General features: G+C 41.4%; 1 protein-coding gene across 1 annotated transcript; it reads right to left on the reverse strand.

The window, feature by feature from the left end:
• Positions 1-801: 801 nt before the first annotated feature.
• Positions 802-1,869, reverse strand: LOC130731996 (uncharacterized). Its single transcript, XM_057584143.1, has one exon. The coding sequence runs from the start codon at positions 1,867-1,869 to the stop codon at positions 802-804; it is 1,068 nt and encodes a 355-aa protein (XP_057440126.1).
• Positions 1,870-16,539: the final 14,670 nt, after the last annotated feature.

The following is a 16,539-nucleotide window of genomic DNA, read 5'->3' on the forward strand; positions in this document are numbered from 1 at the left end:
TCCATAAAAACAAGGCATAGATTCAGAATTGAAATCACTTGAGTAGTCAAATACAAAGGCAGATAACTCGGGGTAAAAGCATGTGCATAACTAGTGTGTGCAACAAAATGTAAAATGCATGATCATGCAATTACTTGAGAGATAATTGGTTAAGAAAAACTCCCTGTACTCAATTTGGGTGCAAACAGTGATAGCACCAAGACTCTGTCAGCTGGACCCTCCAGCTCAATTCTGATCATGTAAATCACTTAGTCCTTGTAAAAATGAACACACAAATTAAAAATACCACAATTATAACTTAAATAACTCATGAGAACACTAAGACTCAACAGAAAATAAAGACTCAACTAAAAAGGATATATTTTTGTTTTTGTTTTTCTCATTTTTTCAAAACTAACACTACGAAACCGGAAATAAAAAAAAATCATTAAAACTAAGAAAGCAAAACGAAAATGAAATTAGAACTAAAATTATCGCTTGGGTTGTCTCCCAAGAAGCACAATTTTATAGTCTCTGTTAGACTTCACCGGACTAAGAATTCTATCCGGGGTTTACCCCATAGTGCGTTGCACTTTCGGGTTCCTTAAACTCAGCACACATTTTCACCATGTTCTTGCAAGCAATCTCAAAAGCATGAACACAGTTATTCAATTTAGAGTTAAAAGGGATAGGAGGTTTATCATCTTTCTTATGTTTTGGCTTCCATATGAAGGATTCTCCTTTCGTTTTCTCCTCTTTCCGCTCCATGTTGGCCACAACGCTTTCAAGATGAACTGGTTCAGCTTGATTTCTCAGGTTTTCCTACTTCTGCTCTGAGTTGACAACCATGCTCATTGAGTAGACTTTCTCAATTTGGTCGCTCTGCATGTTCTTCTTTTTCTTCTTATTTGATGCTCCAGCTTTTTCTTTAAGGAAGAACTGCTTCAACTTCTCATCACTCCACTCGTCCATCATCTCCACCAAGAATGCATCATTCTTCTCAATTTGCTTTGGCTTCAGGTCAAATATGGTGAAAGTAATTTTCTCATCAGCTACCCTTAAAGATATTGTTCCTTTTCCCACATTTATTTTCGCTTGTGAAGTGGCTAGGAATGGTCTTCCCAGAATCAATGGTATTTTAGAGTCCTCGTCCATATCAATTATCACAAAATCCACCGGAAACTCAAACTCTCCTACTCTCACTAGCACATCTTCAACAACTCCCCAAGGAGTCACCATGGAGCGGTCTGCTAGTTGAAGCATCATCATTGTTGGCTTCAGCTCTCCAACATTAAGTCGCTCGAACATTGATAGGGGCATTAAAATGACGCTTGCCCCTAAATCACATAAAGCTCTCACTTCCTTTGAAGCCCCAAAGTTAACAGGTAGAGTGAAACTATCTGGATCCTTTCGTTTGGGTGGAAGCTTCCTTTGCAAAATAGCGCTACACTCCTCAGTTAGCTCAACGATATCATTCTCTTCACTCAAGCTTCTTTTCTTAGAGAGTATCTCCTTCATGAACTTGGCATATTGAGGCATCTTTTCTAAAACTTCAGAGAATGGGAGGTCTACACGTAACTTTTTAAACATAGAAATAAACTTGGAGAGTTGCTTCTCCAACCTCCTCTTTGCTATGTTAGTGCGGAAAGGGGGAAAAGGAACTTTTGTAAACTTATTCTTTTCTAAATCTACTTTTCTCTCTTTCACTAACCTATCTTCACTCTGTTCTTTTTCCTTACTTATCACTTCAAATTCACTTTTATTTCTAGCCTCAATCTTATTCTTTCCACTAATTTTTTTATTTTCAATTTCATGCATAACTTTTCCACTTCTTAGAGTAACAGTAGAAATATTCTCCCTAGGACTAGGCACAGTGTTACTAGAAAACATACCTGGAGGTCTCTCAGATAATTGTTTGCAAATTTGACCGACCTGATTCTCCAGATTTTTGATTGAAGCCTCCTAGTTTTTGAAGTTATTTCTAGACTCCTTTATGAAGCTATCTGTGGACACCTGAAGCTTGCTAGTAGCTTGGGCCAGTTCTCCCACAATTTCTTCTAGGCTCTTCTTCCCACTTCCTTGCTCTTGAGAGGGTTGAGGTTTTTGATCCTGACCATAACTCCTTTGATTAGAGTACTCCCTTGAATTTCCAAACTTGTCTTGATCTCTCCATGAAAAGTTAGGGTGATTCCTCCAACCCGGATTATAAGTATTTGAGTAAGGGTTGTTTTTGAGGATTAACCATTGCCTTCACTTCCTCATCAAATACAGCATCTTCAGCACTCAATTTGCGACCATCTAAACGTTGTACTATTGCATCCATCTTTTGTGACAACTTCCTGTTGGAGGCGAGAACATCATCATTTGTTCCAACTTCATGCACACTTTCCCGGTTCTCTCTATCATAATTTGACTGTGAAGATCTAGTGGCCAAATTGTCGATGATCTCAAGAGCTCTGTGTGCAGGCAATGAATCAAATGCACTATTGGCTGTTGCGTCCAACATTCCTCTCGCATACTCAAGCAATGACGAGTAAAATTTGTCCACTTGTTCACCAGCAGAAATATTATGACTTGCACACTTCCTCAGAAGTTCTTGGAACCGCTCCCAAGCCTCATACAACTTTTTAGATTTGTTTTGTTTGAATGCATAAATTTCCTGCTTCGCCTTTCTGATGCGTGTGGATGGAAAGAATTTGGTGATAAATTTTTCCGCCAAGTCCTTCCATGTTCGAACGTTGTTAGGGGGTTGTGACCTCAACCAATCTTTTGCAGCATCCTTCAAAGTGTAATGAAAAAGAATCATCCGGACTGTATCCAAGCTGACTTCACGCCTTTTCAGAGACTCACAATGTCTGGTGAATCTGTCCATGTGAGCATGCGGATCCTCAGTAGCTTTAGTTGTCTGGTATGTCTGTTGGAAGGACAACGCTGCCCTCATATGTATAGCTCATACGAGGGGCAGTGATTTCCCTCAATGGTCTCTGAGCATCACGTTCAACTTCTTCTTCGTTCTGGCAAAGAATCCGAGCTTCAATTTCAGTTTCCATTCTCGCTTCACATTCAACTTGGATTCTTGCTTCAAACTCCTCTTGTGATTCAGCCATGGTATTCGCTTGATTGTACCTTGCATGCACTAGCAAACAACAGTCAGTAGCACCCGCACAAGAGTAATAAATTTAAAAAATAAAAGTCCTAACAATTAGATTCAGATAAAATACAAAATAAACTAAACACAGTCCCCGGCAACGGCGCCAAAAACTTGATGTGCAAAACTGCAAGTGTACAGTTTCGCCCGGGGTTTTAATTTATCGAACCTCAAGGATTGTGATAGTTTACTTCCTAATGTTACCAAATTCTCGCTGTAAGGACGAAAAGCGAAATTAAAAGAGGGTTTAGTTGGTTGATAGAACGAAGTAACAAGAAAACGTGGAAAAGATAATTACTGATTTGTAATCACTTAGAGAAAAGCGCACCGGAAAATTGATTTCATTTACCCTTGCTATGTTTCTACCCGCTACAATTATATATGAAATTAGTTAAATCTGTTCCTGGTGCTAAGCCTATATGTTTACTTGCTAATCCCTTAGTCAAGCACCCCTTCTAGTTAATTAGTGATAGCTAATTCCTTAGTACCTAATCCTAATGAACTAAAGATTCAATTTCATGTTCAGACAAACACAAATAAATTCCTACCCTTATCCCTAAGGCGTAGAGACCCTTATTCTATTTCTTCCTAGATCCCTATCATCTACCAATTTCCCAGTTGTGCAAACGATAGCATGAAACCCTTTCGCGATTGGACTCAATAGAAGTAAAGAAGAAATTCATGAACTAAAATAACCATTCATATATAACTGAAACGTATCAAAACATAGTTTTGAGAAAACTACACCATATCCCCAGTACAAGAGAGGATTAGTTCCTCATAGTCATAGGAAACAATTCAAGAAAAAGGTAGTAAAACATCAAAATTCCAATAGAAACCTATAACGGATCCTAAAGAACTCAGAGCAAAGAAATCCAGATTGCTCCAGACTTCGAGATTCTTGGCTCTCTCCCTTGATTTGCTCCTTGATTCAACATCTTCTCCTAAAATAACAATAATAATAAATGAAAATAATTAAAAACCAATAAAAGAGATTAACTAGAAGATAGAGTAAGATACCGAATTCAAATAACTTGATTAAATCCTAATGAAATCTATAAAAATAACATAAAAAATATAGAAAAATACTAAAACTAAATGAAAACATTAAAATGCATGAACTAAGCCTAAAGTATCTTAAAATGACCGAAATATCCTAAAAACTATATTAAACTACAAGCAAATAAACTAGGAAAATAGCCTTAAATCCCGGGTCATCACCTACCGAACCAGATCTTTTAAAAAAATGTGAATTGAGAAACTCCAGGTTCAATTCACTAGCGCGCAAAGACGCAAATACCCTAGCAGCACTCTGTGGTCGAGTCTCAAACTCTCAAACCCTAGCTGCCACACTCTCTGAATCTGTCTCAGTCCCAGCCTCTCCTGGTAGCATGTTATTGGATAATGTGACATTGCACACTCAAACTGGTTAGATTTTATTTAAAATTAAACATCTGATAATTTAATATACTACTTTAACATTTCCAAGACTTCTTATAGAACTCAATCTATTCTACTGTATTTTGAGATGGATTAAAATGACCATGCACGACTTATTTTCACTTCATAGAATAATAAGTTGTAAAACATTAAAAAGTAATGTTTATAAAACTGAACTTGATCGGCCGATCCCGTCGAGAGCCAGATCTGTTGCTTGTATGATTTGCTGCTGAAATCAAAATGATTGAAAACCAGTAAAAACCAACAAAATCGGTCAAATACCAAACATAAGTGATAAAATCGGCTATTATGCGGTTAAACCGGTTGGTAACTTTTTCATTTTCCAAACACAGTAATCACAATTTTCGAATACCTACTGCATCTTTATGCGTTGATGATGTGATTGTCATCCTTTGGTTCCTTTCCGCAGGCTCTTATAATTGATTATTCTCTTATAGAATTATGAGGATTCATTACTACATGCTCCTTTGACCAAAACACAAAAAAAAATAGATAATTGAAACACTATACAAGTAGCCTTGGTCAGATTTCAAGAGAATACAATTGAATAATTAAAAAAATACAATGTAATCACTACCTAGTCCAAAATGCTAGATGTATATCTTCCTTATAAATTTTAAGTCATACAAGTTGACAATTGATTCATGAAAGCATTATGAGACACCAACCAAGCTTCGAATTAAGAACAGCACCGTAAACTATTTAGTTTTTGGTTTGATAATAAGTTCAATTTTTAATATGCCTTTGTTTAAGAGAAAGAAAAAACTCACTGAACTATAAATTTGTACTAGATTCAATAAATAAAAAAGCAGTAGTACTGAGATAAATTACTTTATAAAATTGTAACATTTAAAATGGTACATTCATTCTCTTCCACTTATCACTGTGTATCAATCTAATGAAGGTGAACTAGACTACAATAATCCCACACCTTGTAGCATCTCTTCATAATTTCAGTCGCGTTCTTCTTGAATGTTGGCGAACTTGCCCCATATTTTGTCAGGTCAACATGACATGATTTTCCCATGTCATTCACAAGGCTATGACAACAATTATCGCTGACGGTGTGACTGCCAACAAATACTCCTAAAAATATTTCTTGGCCACTGTAACACCCCGACTTCCAGGTGTCACTTTAGTAACCAAAAATAAACTTTACGCGGAAAACAGGTAATTTTTTTTTTCTTTCCTTTAAATCAAAGCGATAAAGAAGTAGAGACAACACCCAACAACTAAACTAACCGATATACAAATATATACATCTGTACAGCCTCGGCTGCACTCCATGTCACGCGAAGCCGCAGTGACTCCAAAGTAGTACGCCCGCAGGCAAATATACAAACCAGAACTGTGAGTAAAAGTATCAAAATACAGTTATCCAAGAGAAAGTCGGCACTCAAAAATGGCCTGAAAGGAAGACCCCTATACTCCGACAGACTCTCTGTGATCCTCCTCAAAAGAACCACACAAAAAGCCACACATCGGAACCTACCCTGTCCCAAAAAGAAACTGACGATCAGAGCTCTACACAAAAACATGTCGCTAATCCTAACCTACCCTCCCTTCACTGCTCACATAACCGAGTCCACAGCGAACTGAAGATGGCAAGTTGAAGCTCAGCTCCATGCGTCGTAAAACTCCTTTCGTCAGACGTCCACGCTCGTTAGTACGGTCCTCCAACTCAAACCTGATCCCCCCCCCCGAGGGAGAGACCATCGAAAACCAATCCACCGTCGACATCTGGCAGCAGGCCGACCGCCCAAACACAAACATACAAACAAAGCCAAGGCGCTAGGGTCAACTCACAGAAATACGTAGATATACACTCAACATGTGATATGGGGTATAGATATATGTTGATATATACATATATACACAATCCTAGCATGTTATGGCTCTAATATTGCTTCAATAAACAACCAGCACACAATCCAAGTCAGCATGAATGTATGCGTGAAATGCACAATATGAATCCGGATTTGTGACGCGTTCCCGTTCGCCACAAGTGAAGCATTCCCGTTCTTCACTATGGATGGACCATTCCCGTTATCCATCCTGGATGAAATCCATCCTGGATGAACCATTCCCGTTATTCATCCTTGGTGAACCATTCCCGTTATTCACCGAATGATGAACCATTCCCGTTATTCATCATTTATGCAAGGTGAACCATTCCCGTTATTCACCATGATATGCACAGGTGAACCATTCCCGTTATTCACCCGATTGAATGCAACGTGGTTAGCCAAACAACGAATCGCCCTTACCACGAAAGTGTTTAGCTCACAACCCAATCTCAACAAACCCATGAGTTAGTGTCGGTCAATACAACACAACTCGGAGTAAGTGTCGGTCAATACAACACAACTCCAACAAGAAAACACAAGGGTCTAGTGTCGGTCATTACAACACAGCCCAAACAACAAGAGCACTAGGTGTCGGTCAATACAACACGGCTCCACAACACTCCCCAAGAGTACTAGAGTACTCGATGACTTTCAATCATCACCATAGCTCACCTTAGTGGCTTTCCCCAATTCCGATAACTCTCCAAACCCACAACAAAGGTCGACTTTTCCCCGTCTTTCGTAAATATTTTCCCTTTTAGTTCTCCTATGATTATTCGTTTAGTAAAAACGTTTCGAATTGAATTAGTCAGGTTATGAATTTATTTCTCAAAGTCTAAGTCTCCCAAAGTCTCTAGTTTACAAAATTCTATTCATTCTAGGTTTTCCGAAAACCAACCACCCAAAAGAAGTTTCCCGGGGAAAGTCTAAGTAAACCAACGAATCCCAATAAATGGCTAAGTCCCAAACCCCTCGTTTGAACTTGCCTAGGGTTGCTCATCCAACCCGAAACATCAAAGATCACCAGATCAATGAATCTCCACTCCGAAGTCGCGTCAAAACGCACAATCCAACAAAGCACAACATCACAACATTAGTTCATCAACATAATCAACATCAAAGTAAAGCATAAGTTGAATTGATCGACGCCTATCATGCATTCATAGCTAATATATAGTAAGTTGCCCTAACCTCGAGCTGTTCCAGCTTCGAAATCAAGGTTGTCCTCAAACAGTTGCTCTGAATATTCCAAAGTTCCTTCAACTGAACCTCGGAGAAAAACAAAGCAGAATTCAAACAAAATCGATTAGTTCGATCGCAAAACAATACATAAACGATAGACAAAGTATCAAAGCTTCAGAATACGACAAACGGGTACGAAAGGACAAGTTTTCGAAAACGAAAAACTCCCCCCCCCCTTAGGAAAAACCCACGGCCATAAGGAGAAAAGGGCTTCGGCTCTTTTTCTTCGATCAAATCAGTTTACAAGGTAGTTTTAGGGTAAAACTAAGGCAAAGAAACTGTCGGAACAATTTTCGGACAATCGGGTCGAAATACGACTACGCAGGTGCATTTTGGTCCAAAATAAAGGCTCAAAACTTCAAAGTTATCAGTTCTGAAAACAAATTTGACAGCAACGATCCTCATGACATCCGTGACAACAAATCCTAAAGGCACGAAGTCAGATTATAGCTTTACGACAATAAAGTTTCGAAATGTGAGACAAAAAGAGTTTTGAGTCAATTTTTCAGATCCTGGACAACTGAGTCGCAATCAGAGTTTACTGACAGAGGTTTTAGACTCAGGGGAACATAAGGAACATAACCCAAGCGAGAAATCAGAGAAATCGGACAATTTTAGAAAAAGCTCAAAACTTAGAGCACAGAAACGACTTCAGAAACGCAACAGAAACAACAATCAGAGGTAGGAATCGTGTTAGTTACCTTGATACCTAGAAGTAGGGACGAACTGCACGAAGATTGGTCAAGATTTCGCGAAAATCTCTCCTCTCCCTCTCTCTCTACAATTCTCGGCCTTGATGGGTGGAAATGAAGAGGATTTCGCTTTTTCGCCTATTTATAGGCGGGCGAAATCGCGGGAAAATGAAAATTTCGCGATTCCGATTTTTGCAGCACGATCACCGTGGAATTCTAAGAGAGATTCTGGCGTCAGAATTCCAGAACTCAAAACAAATATCTAGGATTTGGGTAAAACGATATCGAAAAACTCAAAAGCGGTGTCGGTTAATCTGCCCCGAAAAACTACTTTTTGCTGTGATGCTCAGACGACAATACTTCCAACAGAAGAAAGATTGGAAATATCGAAACAAGTCTGGCAGCGCGGACGGAATCTTCGTTAGAAGTCCCGAATAGAAAAAGTCTTCATCCATTGCTCGAAAATAGGGTTTCGAAGCAAAGAAATTAGCGTCGGCGGACATCCGAAAAGTGAAACCTATCGTGCGTACAGTCCAGAGTTCCGAAATGAAACGCTGGTCGATGGAAAAATAAAGAGAATCTTTAAATTTTCCGAGAGTTCGAAATCTCACTCAGAACGTTGCTTTAAGAGCGAAATAGCCTATTCTGGACACGCTCGCCCTAAGGCTAGTGTGCAGACGACTCGCACTAACTCCGAAAACAACTACGCAACATTCCTCAAGCAATTCCTGAACTTTCTTCTTCATTAATCTTCCTCAAATAACAAACTCCTGTCACGCTTACACTGATTCTACGCGTGAGTCGGAAACTAGCTTGCTCTGAAAATCCAGGTCTTACAATACTCCCCTCCAAAAAGAAAGTTTCGTCCTCGAAACTCCGAGTTCAGCAAAAAGTCCGGGGTACAATTCCTTAATCTTATCTTCCAATTCCCATGTAGCATCCCCCGTATCCTTGTTCCATATCACCTTTACCAACGGAATCTGCTTTCCCCTCAGCTGTTTCACCCTTCTATCCCCAATACTCACTGGCGGTGTCTCAAAAGTCAAATCATCCTTCAGTTCAATGTTGTCTGGCACGATCACATGAGTCGGGTCTGGAATGTACTTCCTCAACTGCGACACATGAAATACATCATGAATGTTGGAAAGAAATGGCGGTAGTGCAATCTGATATGCAACTGGTCCAACACGTCGAGTGATTTGATAAGGCCCAATAAACTTTGGCGCAAGCTTCCTTGACTTAATAGCTCGTCCAACCCCCGTAGTCTGAGTAACTCGTAGAAACACATGGTCACCTTCCTCAAACTCTAGGGTTCTACGTCTCTGATCAGCATAACTCTTCTGTCTGCTCTGTGAAGCTCTCATCTGTTCTCTGATCTGCTTAACCTTCTCCGTCGTCTGTTGCAGCATTTCTGGCCCAATCAACAAACTCTCCCCATCTTGATACCAACACAACGGTGTCCTACACTTGCGGCCATACAAAGCTTCATACGGTGCCATCCCAATGCTCGCATGGAAACTATTGTTGTAGGTGAATTCAACCAATGGCAGAAGATCATCCCAGCTTCCTCTGTTATCTAACACACAAGCCCGTAGTAGATCCTCTAGCGACTGAATAGTTCTCTCTGTTTGCCCATCCGTTTGTGGATGATACGCCGAACTCAACCTCAGTTTGGTTCCTAACCCATCATGAAGAGCTCCCCAAAAGTGCGAAGTAAACTTTGGATCCCGATCAGACACAATACTTGTCGGAACTCCATGTAGTCTCACAATCTCCGCCACATAGATCTCGGCCAACTTCTCCACATTGTAGGTAGTTCTCACTGGTAGGAAATGCGCTGACTTGGTCAAACGATCTACAATCACCCAAATCGAATTGTGTCTCTTCTGTGTTCTTGGCAAAGCCACCACAAAATCCATGGATATACTATCCCATTTCCATTCTGGCACGTCTAAACTCTGTAGCATACCAGCAGGTCTTTGATGCTCTACCTTGGCCTTCTGACAAGTCAAACATGCAGCTACATACTCGGCCACTTGTTTCATCATTCCTGGCCACCAGAAATTCAGCTTCAAATCTTGATACATCTTGGTCATTCCCGGATGAATACTCCATTTGCTCTTGTGCCCTTCATCCATGATCAGCCTTCTCAATTCTGGATTATTGGGTACACACACTCTGTCCTTGCATCTTAAGATATCGTCAGTTCCGATCTTGAATTCCGGGTCTTTCCCTTGAATCACTAAGTTCCTCTTCTCCAGCAGAAACTCATCTTGCAGTTGTTGCTCTCTAATCTCTTCCATCAGTCCACTGGCAATTCTGATCATACCGAACTTCAACTTTCCCTCAGACGGTGTCACACCTAAACTCATATCTCGAAATTGTTCTAGCAACTCCAGCTCTTTAACCATCATTGACGAGACATGCATCTTTCTGCTCAAAGCATCAGCAACTACATTCGCCTTCCCAGGGTGATATTGCAACGTAAACTCATAGTCTTTGATGAACTCCATCCATCTTTGTTGCCTCATGTTCAACTCCTTCTGATCAAACAAGTATTTAAGGCTCTTGTGATCGCTAAATATCGTGAAAGTACAACCATAGAGGTAATGTCTCCAGATCTTCAACGCAAACACAATGGCAGCTAACTCCAAATCATGAGTCGGATAGTTCTTCTTATGAGTCTTCAACTGTCTCGAAGCATAAGCCACCACTTTTCGATGTTGCATCAACACACATCCCAAGCCTTGATACGAAGCATCACAATAAACCTCATAAGGTTCCTCCGGTTGCGGCAAAATAAGCACAGGTGCCGTCGTCAAACATTCCTTCAGAGTCTGAAAACTTGTTTCACACGCCTCTGTCCATGCAAAAGGTTGATCCTTCCTCGTCAATTGAGTCAAAGGTCCAACGATCTTGGCAAATCCCTCAATGAAGCGTCTATAGTATCCAGCCAAACCCACAAAACTTCTGATTTCTGTCACTGTCTTCGGTTGCTCCCAAGCCAAAACAGTCTCTACTTTCGCCGGATCCACAGCTATGCCTTCCTTTGAGATAACGTGGCCTAAGAAATTAACTTCCTTCAGCCAGAATTCACACTTGGAAGGGTTCGCATACAGCTTCTTCTCTCCCAATACTTGTAAAACTTGTCGCAAATGTCCTTCATGTTCCTTTGCGTCCTTCGAATAGATCAATATGTCATCAATAAACACCACCACAAACCGATCTAAGAACTCATGAAAGATGCGGTTCATGTAATCCATGAAAACAGCAGGTGCATTTGTCACTCCAAACGGCATCACTAGGTACTCGTAGTGTCCGTAGCGTGTTCTGAATGCAGTCTTCGGTATATCCTCAGTCTTCACTCTGATCTGATGATAGCCTGATTTCAAATCTATCTTCGAAAATACAGCAGCCCCTCGTAATTGATCCATCAAATCATCTATCCTCGGCAACGGGTATCGGTTCTTGATCGTCGCCTTGTTCAGTTGTCGATAATCCACACATAATCTCGACCTTCCGTCTTTCTTCTTAACTAACAACACTGGCGCTCCCCACGGTGAAACACTTGGTCGAATGAATCCTTTTGCCGAAAGATCCTCCAACTGAGATTTCAACTCCGCTAACTCCGCAGGTGCCATACGGTAAGGTGCAATCGAAATCGGTCCAGTTTCGGGTACAATGTCGATCACAAACTCCACATCGCGTACAGGCGGCAGTCCAGGTACGTCTCCAGGAAAAACATCCGCAAAATCTCGAACCACCGGAATACCTTGAATATCCGATTCCTTCTTCCCCTCCAGACTTAGCAATGAAAAGTACTTCTGAGTGCCCTCGCTCAACGATGCACTAATGTGGTTAATAGAAAGATACTCGAAAAGATCCGAGTCTGGGAACACCACTTTCTTTCGACTACAGTCCAAAAGACAATGGTAGTGGGATAGCCAATCCATCCCGAGGATTACATCTAGGTTTTTAAGGGGTAGACATACTAGGTTGGCATGAAAAGTTCTATCTTTATATACTACTGAACAGTGCATGCATGCGGCATTAGCAATTAGAGTCCTAGCAGGTGTAGTTACCATAAGATCAAAACTCAAAGTAGTAATAGGCAGATGCAGTCTTGATACGCAATCCTTAGAGACAAATGAATGAGTTGCACCAGAATCAAAGAGTACAGTTAGAAGATTACCGTCAATTTCACATTCTCCTCTGATCAAACCATCAGCTCCTTCAGCCTCTTCTCCATCCATGGTATACACTCTTCCCTTCGCCACTGGGCGCTTCCCACTAACAGCATTCACAGACGGTTCAACCTTTGGTGCCTTGCATTCCGTAGCCAGATGCCCAGATTTATTGCAGTTGTAGCATCTTGGTGGCCTCGTGCAATTGTTTGCATAGTGTCCCGTTCCTCCACAACGGAAACAAGTCACTTCACGATTTGGGGTACGGCTTCCCGACCCTCCTGAAGTAGCAGCAGCCATAGGCTTGTAAGATCCCGGGGTAAACCCTCTCCCCGCAGGACGTTGATATGGCTTCCTCGCCTGAAACCTCCCTTTTCCCTGAAAACTCTGTGGTGTCGACCTCACCGGTCCTCCTGTTCCAGCCCTGTTGTATCTCCGATTCTTCATCAATTCCACCTCAGTTGCCTTCTCAACCAATGCCTGGAATCTCATGATCCCCAATGGTCTCACCGAATCTTCAATATCGGGCCTCAACCCCCTCACAAATCTCTTGCACATGTAGGGTTCATCAACTTGATCACGGAAAAACCGAAAGTACTTTGCCAGAGACTCTAACTTGGCAGCATACTCCGGAATGGTCATGCTTCCTTGTTTCAGAGTCAGAAACTGTGATTCACGCTCGTCACGAGCACTGTCTGGGAAATACTTCTCGAGAAAAGCTGTTCGAAAAGAATTCCAGTTCACCTCCACATGATTTGCCTCCATCATTCCTCTGGCGCCTCTCCACCAGTATTCAGCATCTCCCAACAACAGATAGGTTGCCAGCCCCACTTTGGCTCCCTCAGCAGTCTGTAACACTCCAAAGATCTTCTCAATCTCCTCTATCCAGAGTTCCGCTTTGTCCGGGTCAGTACCTCCCGAAAACTTAGGTGGATCCTGTCTCCTGAAGTCATTCAAACCTTTGTTCTGATCCAGAGTCGCCTCCCTCTGACGCTGGTGTTGATCACGCGCTTCCTCCCCAGCACGTCTCAAAGCATTGTCATTCGCTTGGTTAGTCATTGCCTGGGCCATAGTGGCCATCATCTCTGCTAGCTGATTTGTGTTCACCATCGTCTGTTACCCCCAAGAAAACTGTTAGTCCTAATCGTAGAATAGCACCAAACTATTACATATGGTTAAACAACCATGCAATCAATTAGAACGAAAAATCGTCCTGCAGACAATCAATTTTCACTCTTTGCAGAGTCACACAACCTAGCACAGAAGACCTATTCCCCAAAGACTCCCAAAAGACTCGACTAAGCTCTGATACCACAATGTAACACCCCGACTTCCAGGTGTCACTTTAGTAACCAAAAATAAACTTTACGCGGAAAACAGGTAATTTTTTTTTTCTTTCCTTTAAATCAAAGCGATAAAGAAGTAGAGACAACACCCAACAACTAAACTAACCGATATACAAATATATACATCTGTACAGCCTCGGCTGCACTCCATGTCACGCGAAGCCGCAGTGACTCCAAAGTAGTACGCCCGCAGGCAAATATACAAACCAGAACTGTGAGTAAAAGTATCAAAATACAGTTATCCAAGAGAAAGTCGGCCCTCAAAAATGGCCTGAAAGGAAGACCCCTATACTCCGACAGACTCTCTGTGATCCTCCTCAAAAGAACCACACAAAAAGCCACACATCGGAACCTACCCTGTCCCAAAAAGAAACTGACGATCAGAGCTCTACACAAAAAAATGTCGCTAATCCTAACCTACCCTCCCTTCACTGCTCACATAACCGAGTCCACAGCGAACTGAAGACGGCAAGTTGAAGCTCAGCTCCATGCGTCGTAAAACTCCTTTCGTCAGACGTCCACGCTCGTTAGTACGGTCCTCCAACTCAAACCTGATCCCCCCCGAGGGAGAGACCATCGAAAACCAATCCACCGTCGACATCTGGCAGCAGGCCGACCGCCCAAACACAAACATACAAACAAAGCCAAGGCGCTAGGGTCAACTCACAGAAATACGTAGATATACACTCAACATGTGATATGGGGTATAGATATATGTTGATATATACATATATACACAATCCTAGCATGTTATGGCTCTAATATTGCTTCAATAAACAACCAGCACACAATCCAAGTCAGCACGAATGTATGCGTGAAATGCACAATATGAATCCGGATTTGTGACGCGTTCCCGTTCGCCACAAGTGAAGCATTCCCGTTCTTCACTATGGATGGACCATTCCCGTTATCCATCCTGGATGAAATCCATCCTGGATGAACCATTCCCGTTATTCATCCTTGGTGAACCATTCCCGTTATTCACCGAATGATGAACCATTCCCGTTATTCATCATTTATGCAAGGTGAACCATTCCCGTTATTCACCATGATATGCACAGGTGAACCATTCCCGTTATTCACCCGATTGAATGCAACGTGGTTAGCCAAACAACGAATCGCCCTTACCACGAAAGTGTTTAGCTCACAACCCAATCTCAACAAACCCATGAGTTAGTGTCGGTCAATACAACACAACTCGGAGTAAGTGTCGGTCAATACAACACAACTCCAACAAGAAAACACAAGGGTCTAGTGTCGGTCAATACAACACAGCCCAAACAACAAGAGCACTAGGTGTCGGTCAATACAACACGGCTCCACAACACTCCCCAAGAGTACTAGAGTACTCGATGACTTTCAATCATCACCATAGCTCACCTTAGTGGCTTTCCCCAATTCCGATAACTCTCCAAACCCACAACAAAGGTCGACTTTTCCCCGTCTTTCGTAAATATTTTCCCTTTTAGTTCTCCTATGATTATTCGTTTAGTAAAAACGTTTCGAATTGAATTAGTCAGGTTATGAATTTATTTCTCAAAGTCTAAGTCTCCCAAAGTCTCTAGTTTACAAAATTCTATTCATTCTAGGTTTTCCGAAAACCAACCACCCAAAAGAAGTTTCCCGGGGAAAGTCTAAGTAAACCAACGAATCCCAATATATGGCTAAGTCCCAAACCCCTCGTTTGAACTTGCCTAGGGTTGCTCATCCAACCCGAAACATCAAAGATCACCAGATCAATGAATCTCCACTCCGAAGTCGCGTCAAAACGCACAATCCAACAAAGCACAACATCACAACATCAGTTCATCAACATAATCAACATCAAAGTAAAGCATAAGTCGAATTGATCGACGCCTATCATGCATTCATAGCTAATATATAGTAAGTTGCCCTAACCTCGAGCTGTTCCAGCTTCGAAATCAAGGTTGTCCTCAAACAGTTGCTCTGAATATTCCAAAGTTCCTTCAACTGAACCTCGGAGAAAAACAAAGCAGAATTCAAACAAAATCGATTAGTTCGATCGCAAAACAATACATAAACGATAGACAAAGCATCAAAGCTTTAGAATACGACAAACGGGTACGAAAGGACAAGTTTTCGAAAACGAAAAACTCCCCCCCCCTTAGGAAAAACCCACGGCCATAAGGAGAAAAGGGCTTCGGCTCTTTTTCTTCGATCAAATCAGTTTAAAAGGTAGTTTTAGGGTAAAACTAAGGCAAAGAAACTGTCAGAACAATTTTCGGACAATCGGGTCGAAATACGACTACGCAGGGGCATTTTGGTCCAAAATAAAGGCTCAAAACTTCAAAGTTATCAGTTCTGAAAACAAATTTGACAGCAACGATCCTCATGACATCCGTGACAACAAATCCTAAAGGCACGAAGTCAGATTATAGCTTTACGACAATAAAGTTTCGAAATGTGAGACAAAAAGAGTTTTGAGTCAATTTTTCAGATCCTGGACAACTGAGTCGCAATCAGAGTTTACTGACAGAGGTTTTAGACTCAGGGGAACATAAGGAACATAACCCAAGCGAGAAATCAGAGAAATCGGACAATTTTAGAAAAAGCTCAAAACTTAGAGCACAGAAACGACTTCAGAAACGCAACAGAAACAACAATCAGAGGTAGGAATCG

The sequence above is a fragment of the Lotus japonicus genome, chromosome 1 (assembly GCF_012489685.1).
Source record: "Lotus japonicus ecotype B-129 chromosome 1, LjGifu_v1.2".
NCBI lineage: Eukaryota > Viridiplantae > Streptophyta > Magnoliopsida > Fabales > Fabaceae > Lotus > Lotus japonicus.